The 19,692-nt window shown below is 43.4% G+C and overlaps 1 protein-coding gene across 2 annotated transcripts in view; it reads right to left on the reverse strand.

Annotated features, from left to right (window-relative positions):
* TMEFF2 (transmembrane protein with EGF like and two follistatin like domains 2) overlaps positions 1-19,692 on the reverse strand; it is a 108,224-nt gene that overhangs the window by 15,065 nt on the left and 73,467 nt on the right. For both annotated transcript variants that reach the window (XM_042822339.1, XM_042822338.1), the window contains exons 6-7: positions 11,231-11,379; positions 10,316-10,375 (exon numbers count right to left, since the gene is read on the reverse strand). In XM_042822339.1, the coding sequence (XP_042678273.1) occupies positions 10,316-10,375; positions 11,231-11,379 (209 nt within the window). The remainder of the gene's footprint in view (positions 1-10,315; positions 10,376-11,230; positions 11,380-19,692) is intronic.

Here is a 19,692-nt window from a genome sequence, read left to right on the forward strand (position 1 = left end):
GAATCACAGAATCACAGAATCACAGAATCACAGAATCACAGAATCACCCGGGTTGGAAGGGACCTCAAGGATCATGTAGTTCCAACCCCCCTGCCTAGCAGGGCCACCAAACATACACATTCAGATCAGGTTGCCCAGGACCCCGTCCAACCTGGCCTTGAACAAGTCCAAGGACGGGGCATCCACAACCTCCCTGGGCAGCCCGTTCCAGGGCCTAACCACTCTCCTTGTATAGAACTTCCCCCTAACATCCAACCTAAATCTTCCCTCCTTCAACTTCGATCCATTTCCCCTAGTCCTGCTGTTGTCAGCCCTTTTGAAGAGTTTACTCCCCTCGTGGGTGTAGGTTCCCTTCAGGTATTGATAGGCTGCAATGAGGTCACCCCGCAGCCTTCTCTTCTCCAGGCTGAACAAGCCCAACTCCCTCAGCCTGTCCTCATAGGGGAGGTGCTCCAGCCCCCTGATCATCTTAGTCGCCCTCCTCTGGACCCTTTCCAAAATCTCAATGTCTTTCTTGTACTGAGGGCTCCACACCTGCACACAGTACTCCAGGTACATCAATGCTCTGTGACGTGTGACCAGACATGTCATGAGCAGAATCTCACAAATGAAGGGCTATTCGTTTGCACAGAGACCAGCAGAACTTCCTCACGTTCTGAGGTTCATCGCTGGTCACAAAGACGAGCACTGCCACGGAAGTTTATCAGGAGGGTCACTTGTATAAACAAACACCTGCACTCACTATTTTTACACACCACTATCAGTGCCTTACATAACTGCAGCAGAAGGGAGCTGCAGGGACGGCATTTGTGTAAATAGCAGGATTGGTACTTCATCTCAGCACATGCCCCTGGCACTAATATTCAAAGGGGGAGAAGCTGAATGGATTAAAAAAAAAAAAAAAGAGCAATTTATAGAAATTGAAAATTTAATAAGAATAAAGATGGATTAAAAATGCCCAGAGAAATCACAAAGCCATTTAAATTCAATGGCTGTTCTCCCCCAAGCCTCAACGAGGCCAGAACTCTGCCTCCTGCCTCTTTAAATCTCATTCCCTCTTCTAACCGCACTTTAAACAGCTGACATCCTCCTGTCCAGCCAAGGCCCTTTAAATCACTGAAACGCAGCATAGGGAAAAAATCTGCGGTGCCAGATGCGTCTGAGCCCAGTGGCAGCTCTAGTCGAGGCAGGCTGCACCAGAAGATGTTCAGCATATATTATGCCAGACAAAACACTAACAGTTTATCAGTTTATCAGTTTCAGTATTATAGACCAACAGCACGCCCTTCCCTGGCTACTTCATTTGCAGAGCACACAGACAGGTGAGATGTATGCTACTTGATTTCAGAACAATGTTTTTTTACTTAATCCTTTCCCATCCTAGCTAGATGGAAGTACGCTTCTGTTATTAAATGAAATTGTAAATGAAATACCCCAGGGAGGGGGTGTTTTTGATGCACACCTGACACAGCTTAAAACCACAGATGAAAGAGGGAGATTAAAACCACAGGGAAGGTTTGAATTTTTTTTTTCCTTCCCTCCTAAAAAATATTTTTGCCATTATGTAACGCTGTCTAAAATACACAACAGCAGTGGGCAAAGAACTGCATTTCAATTCAGCGCCCATCAAATTACGAGATGCGCTGCCACTGCTTACATAATAGCACATTTTGGTTACAGCTGTTGCATTCCAGGAGGGCAGCTTCACGCCAACCTAACGCTGATGGGTACAGGCTACACGACAGCCTTGGTGGGGGAGAAGTCACCTTGCTACGCAAGTGGATGCTGCTTTTCCAAGCTCTCTTTTTAGCAGCTCTTCCTCCCGCTTGCTGGTCCAGATGTGCACCTCCAACCACCTGAACATGGAGCAGTGCCTCTCTGGAAAGAGGCAGTGCAGAAAGGAGAGCAGATATGCAAAACGCTGCACCTCTCGCAGCATTGCCTATTCACTATCAGCAGTATCCATTTCTCCTAAGCCACGAGTTGTTGTCACTGATGGTTTCATGTCTAATACACAGAACGTGAGGAAATAGGAAAAGCCTAAGCATGTTGCACAGCTTGAACAACCAGTACCAGAAGCAGGTTTTAGTGGATGTGTTCAACAAAAAGAAGTGGAACCACTCAGCAAAGTGGACCACAGAACTATAGAACAGTTTGGGTTGGAAGGGAGCCTTAAGATCACCTAGTTCCAACCCCAGCTATAGGCAGAGATACCTTGCCTGTCTGCTTTCTTTACCAATATACCTGAAACCAAGCAAAAACGGCTACTTTTCTCCCCACAGCCTGAAGGTCTGTTAAAAATAAATACACCAGTTCTTTCTTCTCTTCTCTAAACAAACCCCTTTTCCTTCTACCAGATGCATTTGCAATTCCTGTGTCTATGTTAAAGCCTTATTTATCTTTAGGCTCAGGTTACCATTTCACGTGTTGAAATGAGCAAATAATCTTGTGTTTGTATCCTAATTTGACATGATGATACTCCTTCTGGGAAAGATGTTTCAGTCAGTTCTGAGTAGCAACCTCCCTTAACATACAACTTATTTTTCACAACTGTCACATGCTTTCATCTCGTGATTTTTGATATCTAACATTTCATTAAAAATGCCAAAATATCCTATGAAATAAAATTCTGAAGAAATTCAGTTCTATGAATATTTCAAAATATTTTTTTTGCATTTCAGACTAGATCAAACATGACTACTTAAATGCTGATGTCTCCTGAAAATGGATATTCCAGCAGCTCATTATAACTTTAACTCTCAAATCCTTGGGAAGAATTCCTCCTATTGGCAGGTTTTCAGAAACCTAAAATAGAGCTGCTAGGCATAAAAATACATTTCTTCGTACCCATCAACTAATTCAAATGAGTGTTGTGGATGGCAAACAGCCACTGGGCATCACCTCGAGCAGCATCTTTCAAGGACAGCTGGAGCTGATGAAAGTGCCTGGAGCACGGCTAGGACCAAGGGTGAGAGAAATTCCACCCCACCCCTCCCCTGAATCCAAACAGATCTATCTCTTTACAGACTCTATTTAGAAATAAGGTAAAAACTTGAGAAATCAGGCCTGCTTCAAGCTGTAATACGTTTTAGGGATCACACTTTCATGCTCTACGATCAACAAAAGTATACTTAGAAAGAGTATCATAGTGAGAAAACAAAGGAACAACCAGAGAAGGAGAACTCTCCTGCATCCAAAGATTTAGGCTCATGATGAAAAGCTCCACAAAGGAAGGATCTCTAGAAAGAGACCCTTCCCCAGTGGCAGTCAGGCCTTAAATGGGGTCTAACAGAGGTGCAGCCAGGCTGCACCCCTTCCTTGTCTCACAGCTGAACTGTCTTCACCTGTGCTCCCAGTGCTGACCCAGTTCTTGCCTCATCAATCAGTGGTTCAGGCAGTGACTCAACAGTTCCCATACACGTGTGTAAGCAGGACAGGCTCTCTTCTTTTTCCTTATTCACTCCTCTGATCAAAACCCATGGATATGGAGCAGAGGACAAAAAGATTACTGGGTATTGGAAGGTTTGGATTGCTCAGGAAGATTTCTACGTTCCAAATAAGACGAAACACAGATAAACTGCTTACGTGATGGCATAAAGGAAAAAAGGAAACATCAGGTTCTTTGCAAAGCAGAAGAAGGAGACAGAGTTTGGAACACGCTTTCTGAATCTTGCATGGTTCAGATGCAAACTGATGGGAAAACAAACTTGTCTTACAAACTCCACTCCCATCCTCAACCCCTGACTAAGCTTCACGTCCAAGACTTTAAATACTTCAGTGGAGCTGGAACAGCAAAATAGCCTCATCCAACTTCATGGTTCTTAGGCTGCCTATGTTTGCCCTGGTGCAAGCACTTGTTTTTCCTGTTCATCACCTGCAGATCAAATTCTTAGCCTGGACATACTGTACTTCCAGACTACAGCCCTTCTGCACAAATGAAATAGCTTTTATTATAATGCTCATTCACAACATTACTGGATTTGTTTACGAGGGGAAAAAAACAGAAACCAATTCTGCAACTTTTGATTCACATTCATTAGTGATTAAATTAAGGGCTAAGCTTTAAAGGCACAAATGGAAATGCTTTTTTTTTTTTTTCCTTGAGCTACATAAATTTCACTAAAGAGATGTCTAACAGTTCACCTGAGACCCAATTTCAGTTTTAATGCTAACAATTACAGGTTCCATGAGCACGACACCGGGAAATTGTAAGTAATGAAAAAATGCAATTTCTCTCATTACAAAACCACGTAGACAAAAAAATAAAAACCCAAAACTAACAAAAATCCGAACAAACGAGGCACATTTTATCCAGCTTATCACATGCAATTCAAAGTTAAAGGAGAACTCTCAGGATCTAAAGAGGAACTGCTCTGTATACGAAGAACGCTACATGGAACTACTGCCAGTACCAAGACAATTACATTAACGCTCCAGATTTTCCTATTTTAGAAAGAAATCATCTGGTTCTCATGATGACACAGAAAAATGCCAGAGTGGGACTTTCTGCTCTGCAGCATTTGAAAACTAGGAGTTAAATGACAAAAAGTAGCAGCTGCAATTTTTCATTTAAAAGAGCTCCCAGGACAAGTGAAGGTTCAGGGACCAAGCTGACATTGCTGGCCACTCAGACTTTAGCTCAAATGTAGCTGACAGTGAGATTTATTAACCTACCAGCTGGCCTCTATCTTCACTTCTTCATTTCCTTCTGGATATCGCCAGCGATGGAGGAGCTGAAAGGCAGCAGAGGAGCTAGAGACCGGGGTGCTATCAGAACACAGTAATCTCTCTTTGGCCTTTGAAAATCATTCAGAAGAATCCTGAGTTCATAATTTTCTGATACGCGTTTTACAGTCCTGCTATGAAGCTGAGCTACACACAGTCATTATTTGTGAATAAATGCTATATTATTCTCTGTAAGCTTGATTTTGGAAGCCTCCAGATCCCAGTCAGAGAATGGAGAACTCCTTCTGGCTGGCTTTTGTGGAAAGCCTTTCTATCAGGATTACCCAGACTAGGAATGCAAAGCAGGACCAAAGCAGCCTCTCCCCCTGAAAATCATTTCGTAAGTTTAGACCAGCTCTGCTCTTACATCATTTTGCACAGATGTGTCCCAGACTTCAGTTATTTGTAGACCTCTGCATTTTTGCACGATGCAATGTGCTGAAGGACATCCCGGCATGTGGAGCACGATATGGTCACATCTCCCAGCAGGACATGTCCTCATTGCTTTCCTCAAGTCAAAGGCCAAGAATACCTAAATTGAACAGTCTGAAATACTGCCTATACTGGACTCTTTCATTGTTCTGAAGAGCTTACGTGTCTTTTTTGCATTTGCACTATGAGTAAACCTTATGTGCATTTTAATTGCACTTGTAAATGCAGCGAGCAGTCCTAGCAACATTTAAATACTTTACATTTTTAAGAAATGCATCAGTTGTATTATTCTTGTACTTACAAATGCCAGGAATGTGTGGGAGTGCGGGCAGCAGCAGCAGCCAGCTAGCATTCCTGCTACCACACAGCTGTCAAAATAGTAAAATATATTCTTTTTTTTTTTTTTTAATTTTTTAAGTGATTTGCTGTAAAAGCAACAACATTTCCTAACTAATCTATCTGTTTAGAGACAACCTCTGACTTAGATTTTGCTACACTGAAAGCCAAGAAAATCTGCATAGGCAGGGATGCAATTTTCCTAGTGCTTTTATGAAGCTGCAGATGAGAAACGGTTTCTTTCTATCTGTGATGGATGCACGGTGCTCAACTCTGTGTCTCACTTGCTGATTCCATTAAGGAGAAAGGAAAGCCTGGTTCACAAAGGCAGAGCAGATGCCTGCACAATAGTTTATACACCACAGCTAAGCTCTGGGGCTTTATTATTATTCTTCACCAGTTTTACATCTGGCTGACATGGTAGTAGACAGAAAATATAATTTAAAGGGGCAATGTCAAGTGGTTTACACTCCAAACTTAACCTACTTGCAAAATCTTATAATCTGGAGAAAGAATCCACTCCGCACTCCCTATTTAATTCCTGGGACTGGAAAAAAAATAGTCACGCTTTGTAGAGAAATCTGATGCTGCTGCTCTATTTCTTGGACCTAACTCAGGCACTGTTACAGATGATGAAGACAGTGACTGAAGTCAGGGAGCCTGTGAAGGAAGACGTCAACCCAGAGGTGCTTCCTACATGTTCTGGATCAGTGAGCCACTCACAGTATCTTTGATAAACATCACTTCTTCCCCCATTCAAAGGAATTAGAAGATAATGGTACAGAATGTTGGAGTTCAGTCACATTTTAGGACATTTTTCTTTCTTCAAATATAAATATTCCGTGGTATTTGTTTTGGAAAATGCATGGTCCAAGACCCTTCTTCATCCTTGGAGCAAAGAATCTGCGGCCGTTTTGTGGCCTCCATCCCACAGGCTTGGCCCAACCAAGGGCAGGCGATGTGTTGACACAGATGGATGTTGCCCTTTTTGGTAGAGAGTTCAGTTTGCTTTGACAACACAGCCATCTGTTAGCAAGCAACCCAAGAATACAGCTCGAAATGACTGCCTGCGTGTGTGCATTTTCACCCAAGGAGACTATCATGGCTGAAAACGCCTTTTTTCACCAACTTCACTGCAGAGACTTGATCTAATCAATGCTCATAGAGGGAATTTTGTCTGGTCTGGAAGACTGTGTTATTGAGTAGGTCTATCAGATTTGTCAGTGTCGTCATTGACAATTTTCATGAATATATAACATAGAAATGTGGCTCATCCATATCCACTCATTCTTTGAAGTGCTTGTGAAAAAAAATCTCTGTAAGTTGATAATGAAAAAGGATAAAATCAGTAAGGGGTATAATTGCTAATATCCAGATCTTAAGGAGGGAGTGTAAGCATAGAAGAGCAAAAATACATTGGCAAATGAATAAACAAGATGAAAACTCCTTGACTGTCCAGACTCCGAAAGCAAAAATGCCACCGAAACAGCCATCTTCTTTATACACCTAATGGAAAAATTCAAGAAAACATCCTTCACAGGACTTTCAAACGCTACGTTCTAAAACATATATTGCATTTAGAATGGTTAAAAATGTTCTTCCATGGAAACCGTGAGATCAAGCGTGTTTCTACTGAATTTGAGGCAAAAGCCCCCACCAACTCATTTATTGGCTAAAATGAAATGCCATCTCTCAAGCATGATCAACATTAACGAGCTGGTATTTGTTGAAAAGAGTGACAACTGCCCAAAGTCTGATGCATCATTTGGCATGCCAGAAAAATGAGAGGGGCCAGAATGCGCAAGTAGAGGCACGGACACACACTGTGCTGATACATTTCCAACTTTAAAAACAAATCTTACCTCTATCAAGTATGAGCACTCAAAACAAACAAGGCTGTGCAAACTTAAAATAAAGATTTCTGTTCCAAAGGAATGAGTGCTCTTAGCTCTGCAGACTGAAGGATTCATGTGTTCATTAGCAACGATCAATAGGCTTCAAAGAAGAACAGTAAGGAGCAAAGACATTGACTGAACAGACAGAACGAATAGCTAATAATAATAATAAAAAAAATCTGCTGGCTGTTGGGTTGTTTGCAAAGGAGCTCCCTCCCCAGGACCTCCAGATGAGAATGCAAGGGTTTTGGTGAAAAAATATGTACCATTTGGTTACTACCATCTTTACAGAGAGCATTACCACTACATAAGCACAACTGATAACATACAATCAGAGAATCATTTAGGTTAGAAAAGACCTCCAAGACCATCAAGCTCAACCGTCACATGAATCTACCCAGTCCCATCACTAAACCATTTCTACAACAAATATCCCCACTTATTATTCTTGTACTAAACATAATAAAACTTTCATATCCTTTATAGAATGTAAGGATGGCATGAAGCTTCCTGCTGAATAAACTTTGAACCTAGAACCTAGTCTCAGTTTTATACTGCTATCCCCCTTCCATTTACCTACTTGTTAAAGGCTGCAGTAACTACTTGTTCCAATGGTCCCTTTCTCCTAGGGTTTTCTTACAGTATTATGCCACAAACATTTAGAGAAACTGGAGTCGTGGCTTATCCCACATGAACTTGCAGCTTTCAACCTACATGCTGTTATTGTATGTAAAAGTGAAAAATTAGGTGGGAATAATAGTTAGGTGCGCAGAAAGATGTACAGTCAGCTGCAGTAACCTGCTGTAGTTCATTATACCAATGGATAACACCCAATGACACTGGCCCGTGGTACATCATCACTGCCCTTAAGAAACCCACTGGAGCCTGAGCCATAGCAGAAGGCCTGAAGATCTGCTAGCTGTGGTGAAATAACGGCACCTTTCTGTGCCACACACATACCTATTGGACATCACTGATGGTTCGGGATGTCTGCACCCATTTAGGGGACTGAGAAGCACCGTGTCCCCTGCACAGCCCCATCACTTCTGGCTAGACCCATGGGCACGCTCCTGATGCCTCAACGCATCTCTGCTGTAGACTCATTCCTTGGTGCTGTTGCTCTGCCTCTCTCCCTGCCCAATAACCCAGTTTCCTCTTGTGTTCCCTTCTTGGCTTCCATCTCACATCATTTCCCTGCAATCAATTTTCCCCTCAGGACTGCTACCCACACCTCTCCCATTTGAGTGTGGGCTGAAATATCATCTCTGCTAAAGTGAAACTGCTCTCCTCCTCCTGCCCACTCCCGAGCTGAAGGTGCCTTCTGTGCTCCTCTTCCTCCATGACCCCACGACTTTTCTTTCTCATCTCATTGCTGCTATTTCCTCCTCCACCCTAATCCTCAAACTGCCTTTCTTCCCATTTTGTTACAATTCACTTGCTTCACACCCAAATGCACTAGGTTACCAGGCTGGAGCAGAATAGGATGGGTTATGTAGCATTCAAAAAGAGCCTGCAGGCTTCCATTTTAATTTGGAGACTCCAGTTATCTCCCCAGCTCTCCAGCAAAGAAGAGAAAGGATCTAACACAGCTGTGCTTCTTACTGTTGTTTCTATCTCAAAATAAATCATTTTGTTCTACTTTGCCTTAAACCCTGCCCACCATGGGATACAACCTCAGGCCTCCCAGCTTTTTCAGAAAACTGACTGCAGACTTCTTTCCTTGCATGACTTCACCACGGAAGGGCTCCTTGGCAGTAGGAAATATCTGGACCACGGCACTTCTTTGATCTTTGGGAAAGTAATCCTGGCATCCATTTTCCATAGAAATTTCCTCCCTTGCTAATTTGTCCTGCAATCACCCCAGTACCTCAAGCTCCTCTGGCTCACCAAGCCATCATTTATTCATAGCTCTATGTTTTAATCATCATGCATCATTGTTAAGTTGGAAGAGAACAATCCCTTTGTAACGGCTGGGTGTAATATTAACCCAAGGACATCGTGCATGCAGCACCCTGACAGCAGTGACCAAACTGAGTCATCACGCTGCACGACTCCCCCGGTAAGAGATTTTAAGAGCTGTGAAACCATCAGCTGGACTTCACCTAAGCAATGCAGCAAGCTGCTCAGGTAAAGTCAGCAACTGGCACCTACTCTCTAAACAGCTACTTTCAAATTACAGCAATCTGAAAAACCTAAGCCACAAATACATCGCTTGGCACGTTTTCACCTTGCCTTCTCAAATGCCTGAATTCTCAGCACGAGCTGTGAACATTAGCCTGCGTGCATACAAACACCCAAACCCACACATACATACACATTCAATTTTCTAAATCAGTCGTCCTGGGCAAAGGGTGTAAAACAAATACCTCCCAAACCTCACTGGCATTTGCATGTTTTTAATTTCAAATGCTGTATAAGGTTATTCAGCCATTATGTTTTACTGTAGCTTCTAAATAAAACCATTTATCACTTAAAAAAACATTTAAAGAACCTTGTTAACTTTACAAGTAATAATATCTACTGTGGCAATGTTTCATGGTACCAGAGCTTTGCTATGGTCTGGATTTTCTCCTTCTTAAGCCTGCATATCATGAACAAAATACGTATATTCTATGCGTGGTAATTCAGTATTTTTCTGAATTATTTTTCTGAATTCTCAAACGTCCACTTGTTCTGGCAAACGGGTTACTGCATTTATTATTTTCACTGTCAGAATGGGTGTTTTATGTCTGTAAAGTGATAAAACCGGAAGAAGACCACTTATTAAGAAGAACGATAGTTTCTAGCAACAGAAAGTAATGAGAACATAGTGGTTTCTTCTAAAGCAAACAAAACCTTAGTAGAAGACAGCCACCTCTGTAAAGAGAGGAGAAAAGTGACTCAGTGCAGCTCTCGCCAATGGATTTCTCACATAATAGGAACCATACCTGCATAATCTGTCCGTGCGTAATGCCCATCTTCAGATTTTGTAGTTGTTGTAGTGTTATCTGTGGGAAAAGAAATACACTGGATTGCTTGGGGAGTCTCTGCTCGCTCCTGAATCCAACCCAGTACCCACGCAAACCCACCATCCCTTCTGTGCACAGCATCACTGCAGGCTGCAGGGCTCCCCTGGGTTTGCCAGGTGAAAACAGCAGGAGCGGGCTTTTTGGAATGAAACACCAAGCATCTTCCATTAAGAAAACACATTTTTCTAACAATAGGTGACAACAGATTGCACCTGGGATAAATACATCAGTGCAAAGCAGGACTTGTCATTTCTGCTCTATTTGAAGTAATTGGGGAGTTTTAATATGTACCCTGAAATGAACCTCCACGTAGGGTGGTTAACTTTAAAGAAATGGGAATAAGTGAGAATGTGTTCAATAGAAAGGTAGAGTGTGGCCTTGTAAGTAGATGTACCGAGGATTTATGGGTCAGAAGCTAAGGGGGGAAAAAGCTATTTAGTGTCTGAGTCCCAGTAGGCACTTTATTTACAGCAGCTATTTAAAGGCAAATTTCCATCATTTTTATTTTAGAACAAACTGGAGTTTTTAAAGCCAACTCAGGGCCATGTGACAGAGCACCCTAAGAGCTGGGAAGGAAGCAGCATGGCAGTCATGGCAAACACGGCCAGTCTGCAGCTAGCATTAACAAAACTTCCTTCTAGGCACCGCTGGCATCCCATGAGCCCAGCAGATGAGAAACAAGCACCAGCACCATGCACCACACACATTACAGCAGCCTAATGGAAATGCGAGAAGTGCCAAATGAGAAGGCAGCCCCGGTTCTCTTTTTCTTTTTCTCTTCTCTGAGCAAAAATTGAAAACATTCTTTGAAATGAGTTTTGTTATGAGCGTTACCTTGACATCGACCCAAAGACATGACTTCAATTTTCTCCTGTTTCTGGCATGATGCCTCTTTGATTTGACATGCATTATCATAAGATTTCCCATCGGAAGCACAAAGAGGATTGAAGTTGGTTTGAGAACAGTCGATGTTGCACACACACCTGAAAAGACAGGAGAGAGAAAAAAGAAGAGGCTAATATGAGTAAGTTTTTTCCTTACATCATCAATGCATCTCAGAAAAGAGAGTGTCGTATTTTCCTGACTGAATAATGTAAATCAACAGAATGAAAGTGGAAAATTCTGTTAAAAGGTCATTTGTATTTCTGGATGGAAAAGAATGCGGGAAAAGAGGAAAAAGAAAAGCGAGAAAAAGGACAGATTAAAAAGAGAGTTATACTTGGAAAACTAAATGACAGCATTACCAGCTGCAATTCTTGTAAACCAAAGAACATCCAAACAGATATGTCAGTAATTTATGCTGCTACGCCCTCTTGCAATTAAAGAAGCCACTAAATTTACCCCTGTTGAGTTGCTGCGCATTGCATGTAACTCAGCATCTGTGGGGTTTTGTACTGATTTATTATTTGGATGATAATGACAGCAGCCATATGCGCTCTGATCATAATAAAGGAAGAAATGTTGCAACCACACCCCATCCGGCTGGGTAAAAACACCTGCTAAAGTCCAGAGTGACATCAGTGAGGCACCGTGTCCCACTCGTGAGCTCCTGGCTGCCCCACAACCTGAACCAAAAGCCAAGTAAGGACAATCGAGGCATTTAGATATCAGGAGGAAATTCTTTACTGTGAGGGTGGTGAGACACTGGAACAGGTTGCCCAGTGAAGTGCTGGATATCCCTTCCCTGGAGGCGTTCAAGGTCAGGCCGGATAGGGCTGTGAGCAACCTGGTCTAGAGGGAGGTGTCCCTGCCTATAGCAGAGGGTTGGAATTAGATGATCTTAAAGATCCCTTCCAACCCGAACCATTCTGTGATTCTAAGGTTCCATGATTTGATCCAAAAGCAAGGTCTGGATCTGAAATAACACGTTAACATGGCCATATCCACCAACAGTAGGCTGCAGTCTTTTTCTTTTAGGTTTCTCCTATTTCATCATCATCAGTGATGTCAGACACCCCTGGGCATCGTTGAAGGCAAGGCATGCTCATTTTCCATCCCCGGTGCCTCATAACAGACAGCCCAGCCTCAGTGAGGTCGCATTAACACCGATGTGACCCCGCTCAGGGACAAAGCCAGAGGTTTAACCTAGCAGCTGCTTTGACTTCTCTAAACATGTAATTGCACATGTGCCGCTATCTGGATTTGTGCTGGTTCCTTTTGACATTAAAAGCAGAGCAACACCGTCTCCAGCTCCACTTCAGCCTCACCACACGTGCTTACGGCTCTGCCTTTTGGAAGTTAAGCAAGGGGAAGGCCAAGCTGCTAGCTTAAAAGTCAGCTCCTCTTCCATTCACATCAGGCACCTGGACCCCTTTGGGTGCAGGGAGTGGAGAGGGAGGTACACAACAGAAAAACTTTGGTGGAACGGGCTTGGGAAGAGGATGTGCAGGAAATGAAGCGATCTCGATCAGATTCCTCCATCACCCCTCAGCCTCTGCCCTCCACAAATGTGCCCAGTGTAACAAAAATCAGGGGAGCTGTGACTCGCCTGTGCACAGACTTACTTTACTTAGGTAGATCACTACCACAACACTTCAGCTCAAAAGGAGGCCAAAGGTGAGAAGCATGGCTGTAAATTAAATTAAATGATTTCATAACTAGCAGAAGACAGGAGCCTGGCTCCCTGCATAACACTTTCACCATGCTGATGAATACGCAGTACATAAGAAAAAATCCAGTCCATTTCCTAAGAACCTCCTTATCAGCAGAATAAGGATGTTCTGCTCTACCAAAATATTAACTGCCCTCATTTCTTCCTGCAGTCATTACCAGCTTCCCACCTTACTCACACTCATTTCATTAGGAACCGTTTACCGCTCGAGTAATCGGAATTTTTTCCACGTAGCTCCACCATTTGCATTTCAGATGGGACACATTCAGCCATATGCTCCTTTCTTGTAATAAAACAGCTCCGAAACAGCTTCAGTTCTCAACACCTTGCTACAAAAAATGAGTACAGGCTAATATCTATTATATCTCAAGTCAAGAGACAATTCAGTCAATGAGAAAATTAAAACAAAAGGGTACTCCTTAGGGGAAACCTGGGCACCTTGGGATGCAATTTAAAAAATGCCGAGGGATGTACAAACCTATGCTTAGAGTTAGGCACACAAGAGACACATTTTCAAAGGTGTTTAGATGCTTAAAGATGCATGCAAACATTTTGTACGGGATTTCTGAGAGATCTCTCACTGATTTCAAAGAGCATTTCAGAGCCCATTAGGCATTTGCTTGCATCTTTTGACACCTTCCCGAAACAAAAGTTCCAAAATGACTTTTACGACCTCTCTCAGCAAACGTGAGAAGAAAACAAAGATTTCCCAAAGCTCAGGTGTTAACTGTGAGGCCAAGCTTTTCCCCTCCCAGGAAGGAGCCCTCTAGCTGCATGCTATAAGCAGGATGAAGCACGCACTACTTGCACTCATAGCACAGTGCCCGTGCCTGAGGGACAGCAGAAAGGGGCAGCCTCAGCAGGACACCACACGCTCAGGTCTTGTGGGTAAGGCTAATTTTCAGGGAAGACTACATAGGTGGAGAAAAGCACCATAATATACTCGTCAGCAGGATCTCCTTGCTGCGATGGGCTGCGTGCCATCCACCAATCGTGCTTTAAGGCTGCACAACTAAGTCAAAATTAAGTCTATGTCAGGAAAAGCTAAAGGTAAGGTTTCATCAGTGAGAGTAATGCACTGGGGTGCTGGCTCTGTTTAATTTATAGAGCTCATCTCATCAGGGAAGACGAGAGTATATTCAAGCACATTTTTCTCAAACCAGAGGAACAAGCAGGCTGCCATTTCAACCGTGCCCCCGAGGTTGAGAAGTGTAAATTGCAGAGAAGAAGGTGGGGAGTTTTCTGCAAACGTCTGCATCCAGGCACGTACACAGCACACAGCAACCTTGAACAAGATCCATCCTGCCAAAATGAATACAGAACGAGTGGCACTTAACACGTGCCATTTAATGAGATCCTAGAGCAGTCAGTAAAGTCGCCCTCTGTTTTTGAAGCATGATGACATGCAGAAGCGGGGCTGTCTCCTGCTGAACAAGCAGACCACACTGTGATGTCCCTGATGAGGTCCCAGGCAGGTGGCAGTTCCTGCAAGACCACACCCTGTCCTTTGGGTCCTGCAGCACATCGGTGCTGGGGCTGCTCTGTGCTCCTCCAAGCTGGCAGCATGGCAGCTTCCCACCTCTAAGGATCTTCACTGCATCCCTGAATGTGAGTAATTTGGTCATCTGACCATTTTATCATCCTGGCCGTGACTTCCGATTATCGTTATATCAATAAATCTATCTGCTTGCTGTATTCCTAAGTGTAGTGCTGAGGAAAGCTTGGCAACAGAAAGGCTGACTGTTCTTTTCTTCGGGCTCAAGAAGCTGCGAGAAGGTTAATGAGGTCTCCTAAGGGTCACAGGATGAAATCGTACCCAAGAGCATACACAGAATACACATGTAACGTTTAGCCTTGCTTTCTACAGAAAGAAAAGCAGCTTAAAAGCATCTGGGAGGAAAAAGTGCTTCTAAGAAGTCAGCTGACACTCTACAGCTCCCCTGAGAAGCGAAGGAATACTGAGTGCTGTCCCACAGGCCTGCTGCTTCCTTCAGGTAATGGGGTTCACACATGTCAATTGATTAAAATCTGGGCTCTCACTGTAAACAGCCACTACACAAGGCTCACTTTCTTACATTTATTCTTCCAGGTCATTGCGATCATCTCTGATGAATTCAATGTCTTTTATACATTTTATTCTATTCTGTTCAGTACAATTAAAATCTTGGAGGAGCTGAATGCCCCACTTGGTTAATTTGCTGATCACAGAAGCATAAAACCAAAACAAACCAAGGAAACCTCCAGCCAGCAAACCAGGGCACCTTTCTCAGGGGATTCTGAGCAACCTGGTCTAGTGGGAAGCGTCCCTACCGATAGCAGGGGGTTGGAACTAAATGATCTTACAGTTCCCTTCCAACCCAAACCATTCTATGATTCTGGGCACTGACCTGGCCTCTGTAAAAACTACTGGTGTCAATAAACCTGCCCTGGGTGAGCACACTGGTGAGCACCTGCACTCCTCACTCTCCCCTCCTCTGCACACGACAGATGGTATTGTTCTCTGAGCAGTGTCTTTGCCTGCGGAGGGAATACCACTGAAGAGCAGATTCATGGCTCTGAAGGGCTGTCCCTGGAGGGAGGAACAGCATTTTAAGGTGTCTCAATAGGAAGAGAGGATAGTTCCTCACCCATAAAGTGGAGGCAAATGCTGCAATTATATTTCCTTAGTTCATGAATATAGCATGATCATTAGTGACACAGCGACGATAAAAAGAACCCCATTCCACGTCTTATCTCCACTCCTAAGACAACCATCCTGTCTTTGTTCTCAGCAGTGTATTACTGAAAAACAATTTTAAAAAATTACCACGCAATATCAGCACGTAGCCCGAGGAAGGTTTCATATGTAGCCTGATGGTAAGGAAGTAGATAAATGTGACAGTGCCTCTAAAAGAGCAGTTTTACTGGGAACAGATGCAGAAGCGTTTACAGAATGGCAGCTCCTCTCTATTCGACATATTTTAATTAGCCCTCTGTAGTTTGGAAACCTGAGAGCATTGTTGGTACTACTGCTGTTTATTAAAGATTCATATTCAGACTTCACTGGCCATGGGTCATTTGCTTTTTGGAAGCAAAGCAACAGAAAACTGTGTCTGAGATATCTGCAAAAAGTACTTAATGAAATGACTAACGTCTTCAGCCAAGTGTCTCGTTGATTACAGGGTCCAAACAGCAGAACAGCAATAAATCTGCCACAAAGAGAATTGTCAGTCAAGAAAAAAGGCATAAAACCAACCAGACAAGGAAGCTGGAGCTAAAAATGTGAAAATGCAAATCTAGTGTTATTTTTACTAGTCAGAGCTCTGATATTTGAGTGCATATGCTAATTTGGTCAAGTGTGAGATCCAGCCATGTCTCAGTGCACACTATTTTACAGGGAAAGCGATGTTCCATTCTGCAGTCATTTAAATATGTCGTATATTTTCTTCAGGCAAAAATAAAAAAGCAAGGAAAAACCAACAACATTTTGCAGCATAAAAAAAGCCCAAAGCCCTCCCTTTGCCATAAAGCGGCGTATAAATAAAAACACGGCTGTTGAACATTTATGGCATTTCCACCAGTGAGATTTCTTACCTTCCTCTGCTCTGACTAGGAAGCAGCGATCAGAAACTCAAATTTCTGGTCCTCTCTGATCTCCTGGCTCTCTATCTAGGGCATTAAATAGCCATTAAAGCTAACCTGGCAGCACATGCCAGCATTGAGAGCCTTGCTATCACTCCCAATCGTCTTCTCCATCACTTGGATTCCTGCAAGGTTTTTGGTAGACGAGGCACCTTTGTTGACATAACCAGCAGGCAAGCTGAAACGAAGCCAGGCTTAACATTACAACTCGACACTCAAACATGCTTTGCAGTGGTTCATCTGGGTGTCCGCAGGCAGGCAGGAGGCTGCTTTACCCAGACAGCTTTGGGTATGTTTAGTACATCTCAACACATCCCTGTGTGGAAATACTCCTAGCAGGTCTGAGTAGGGGCTGCCCAGGTTAGCCAGGTCAGGAAGGTCTGTACTCACACCTACTGTCTCCACTACTCAGGCCATCTCTGTACTGCAGAGTCCCAGAAACATCAATATTGAATCCGTATAGACTTCTAGTAGCTTGGCCAAGCTCAGCAGGGCTCTGTAGCATATGGAGCACAGCCCAAGAGGATGGCACTGAAAACATGTTCTTGCCAGGAGGCAGAACTGATGCAGACTGAACACTGTAAATGCACGATTCGTACTGTATCCACATGAAATAGTACATACAGAATATATTTAGAATGCACACACACACACACAGTTTTTAACACATCCTATGAATCATACCCATAAGATCTGCTGGGAGATTGAAATCCTATCACCACACACTTGAAAGCATCACTGAAAGGCTTAAAGTATAAAGGTACTGCACACCTTCTTCAAAATAAACTTTGTTTTATATTTGAGGTGGATGCAAAACTTCAACTGCAGTGCAGAACAATAAACAATACATATTTTATAATGGCAGCACAAAAATAGCATGCGATATTACTTTCTGGGATCTGCTCATGCTTTTGCTCTGCTTTAAGATCACAAGAGAAGAAAAAGCATGGCTTATTTGGAGTGCCTCCCATTCAGTACTATATAGTTTTTTATTTTCCATTCTGGTCTTCTGCAGCTTGGCTTCTGCTTCGAGCATGTCTACTGCTCACAGTGGCTTCCCTGGATATTTTACTTATTTCAACTGTTCAATTGTTTATCTTCACCATGAGTAAAAGGAGAAAAGCTTGATTCCCTCAGGGTGATGCAATGTTTCTGCATGGCATTTCAGCAGCACGCTGTCATTCAAACAATTAGAAATCACAGAGACCGTGCACGGAATTATCGGCATACTGCATGGAGAGTTTTATTATTATGTAGTGCATAATGAAAATGATTTGAAGGACCCCAAAGCATCATAACAGAAGGAAGCGCTGAATAATCAAGTGATTTTTTTTGTTGTTGCTGGACTATGAGAGACCAAAATGTTGTTTACTGGACATATGTCAAGCTAAAATGCACTAAAGTGGTGAATCTATTTATGGCTGCCCTTCCTTGCATACCAAACACAACATAATCTGTGAGAAAGCAGAGAGCCTGAGTAACCACTGTACAGCTGCCACGCTGCTGCTGGAGAGCAGGGAGTGGCCGGCAATGCTTACACAGAGGTAGGCATTTTTCTGAGCACATCTGCTCCAAGATCGTCACAATGACAGCTCACAAAGGCTGTTTCAAACTGATTTCATGAGTGCCATCCAGGCACAGGCTCCTCCAGCAAGCTACCCTGTGTGCCCCAGCCAGGAGCCAGCCCCAGCTCCACCTTCCTCAAGGCTTCAGCCCAGCAACGCCTGCCTTAACCTGCTATGTGAGACTGCCAGCAGGTGCCAATTCTCCTTTCGTTTTTTTCCTGTAACTTTCTTTATTAAGTTTTCTGCAAAAACATCACAAGCTTCACCTTTGCTTCCCTCTTACCATTCAAAGCACCAATTATAATATGACCTTCCTCTGGTTCCCCGATGTCTCTGCTGCCCTTAACAATGCAACGAATAGTGTGCTAACTCCTTTAGGGCAAAATAAATGTTTCCCTTCATTTTGCTAAATATTGTTTCTCTTTACAAGGAACTAAGCTGAGCAGGACAGCCTCTACTAGCCTCTGTGCTTTAGTCCCAGACAGAAAATCACAAGCTTGATGGCTGGGTTGAAGACCAAAGGAAAATGCTCACCCTAACTGTGTGACTAGAGAAGAAATTTCTAATTCTTTTCATATGCCAATTCAAGGGTCTGCAGATATCTAATAAGAGAAGTTTATTTAAAGTACAAAGAATAAAATAAACGCGTTCCTGTGGCTTGCCAGCACTTGGTGTCCTTCACGTCCCTGCTGCCCGTGTTAAAACAAAGCTTTGCTGAGTGTTTCTCCCCCTCTGCAAACATCTGAGGCTGTCCTTCACCAGTATTTTATCGCTGTGTGCTCCAACTGCTGATACCGTTTGTTTGCTTCAATCTTGCAGCCCACAGAAAGACAAGAGTTGTTGCAAAAGCATCCCTGTACTTCAGCCCAGGCTTTGAAGCCCTGCTCACCAAAGCATCACCTGGAAGGGAACCCATGACAGATTTCAGATCCCTACGTAACAGCCACGTAACAGCTTCGTCAATCGGTTACTACTGGAAGTGACCCTGATTACCAGAGGGACTAAAGGGATGGATGGAGGCCTGCATGCTATATGCCACGCAGCATGTGAGATGTCCACTGCCAGTGGAGAAGACAAAGCCAGGGGTGATCTTCATAGCAGCGGTGAGATGAAAACCATGCTAAAACAGTTCTTGCTTACAAATATTTGCTTCACATGAGCAGAATCAGCCTAACCCTCACCATACACTCCATGTCCTCAAAGACGCGTGCCTGCCTGAGGCAGAGCCATCCGAGCCAGCTGCCTTCTCCAGGCTACTCTGCTCCTGGGGCTGACTCAAATGACAAAACAAAATCCAGACTAGCTACCTAATCAAATTTCAGGAGGTTACCCCAGGCTTTTCCTCCAGGCTTTTCTATCCACTGCCCGTGCAGATGGAAATAACACAAGATCCCCTCCTGTCATCCTGTACAGCGGTGAAATGAGATCATGGAGCAGCCCCACGGGTGTGAGACTGGGACCTGTGTAACCCTGAGCAAATCACTTCACATGGACGAGGA

Source organism: Centrocercus urophasianus, unplaced genomic scaffold, assembly GCF_019232065.1.
Source record: "Centrocercus urophasianus isolate 14NV4802_14NV808 unplaced genomic scaffold, USGS_Curo_1.0 seq_20, whole genome shotgun sequence".
NCBI classification, from domain to species: Eukaryota; Metazoa; Chordata; class Aves; order Galliformes; family Phasianidae; genus Centrocercus; species Centrocercus urophasianus.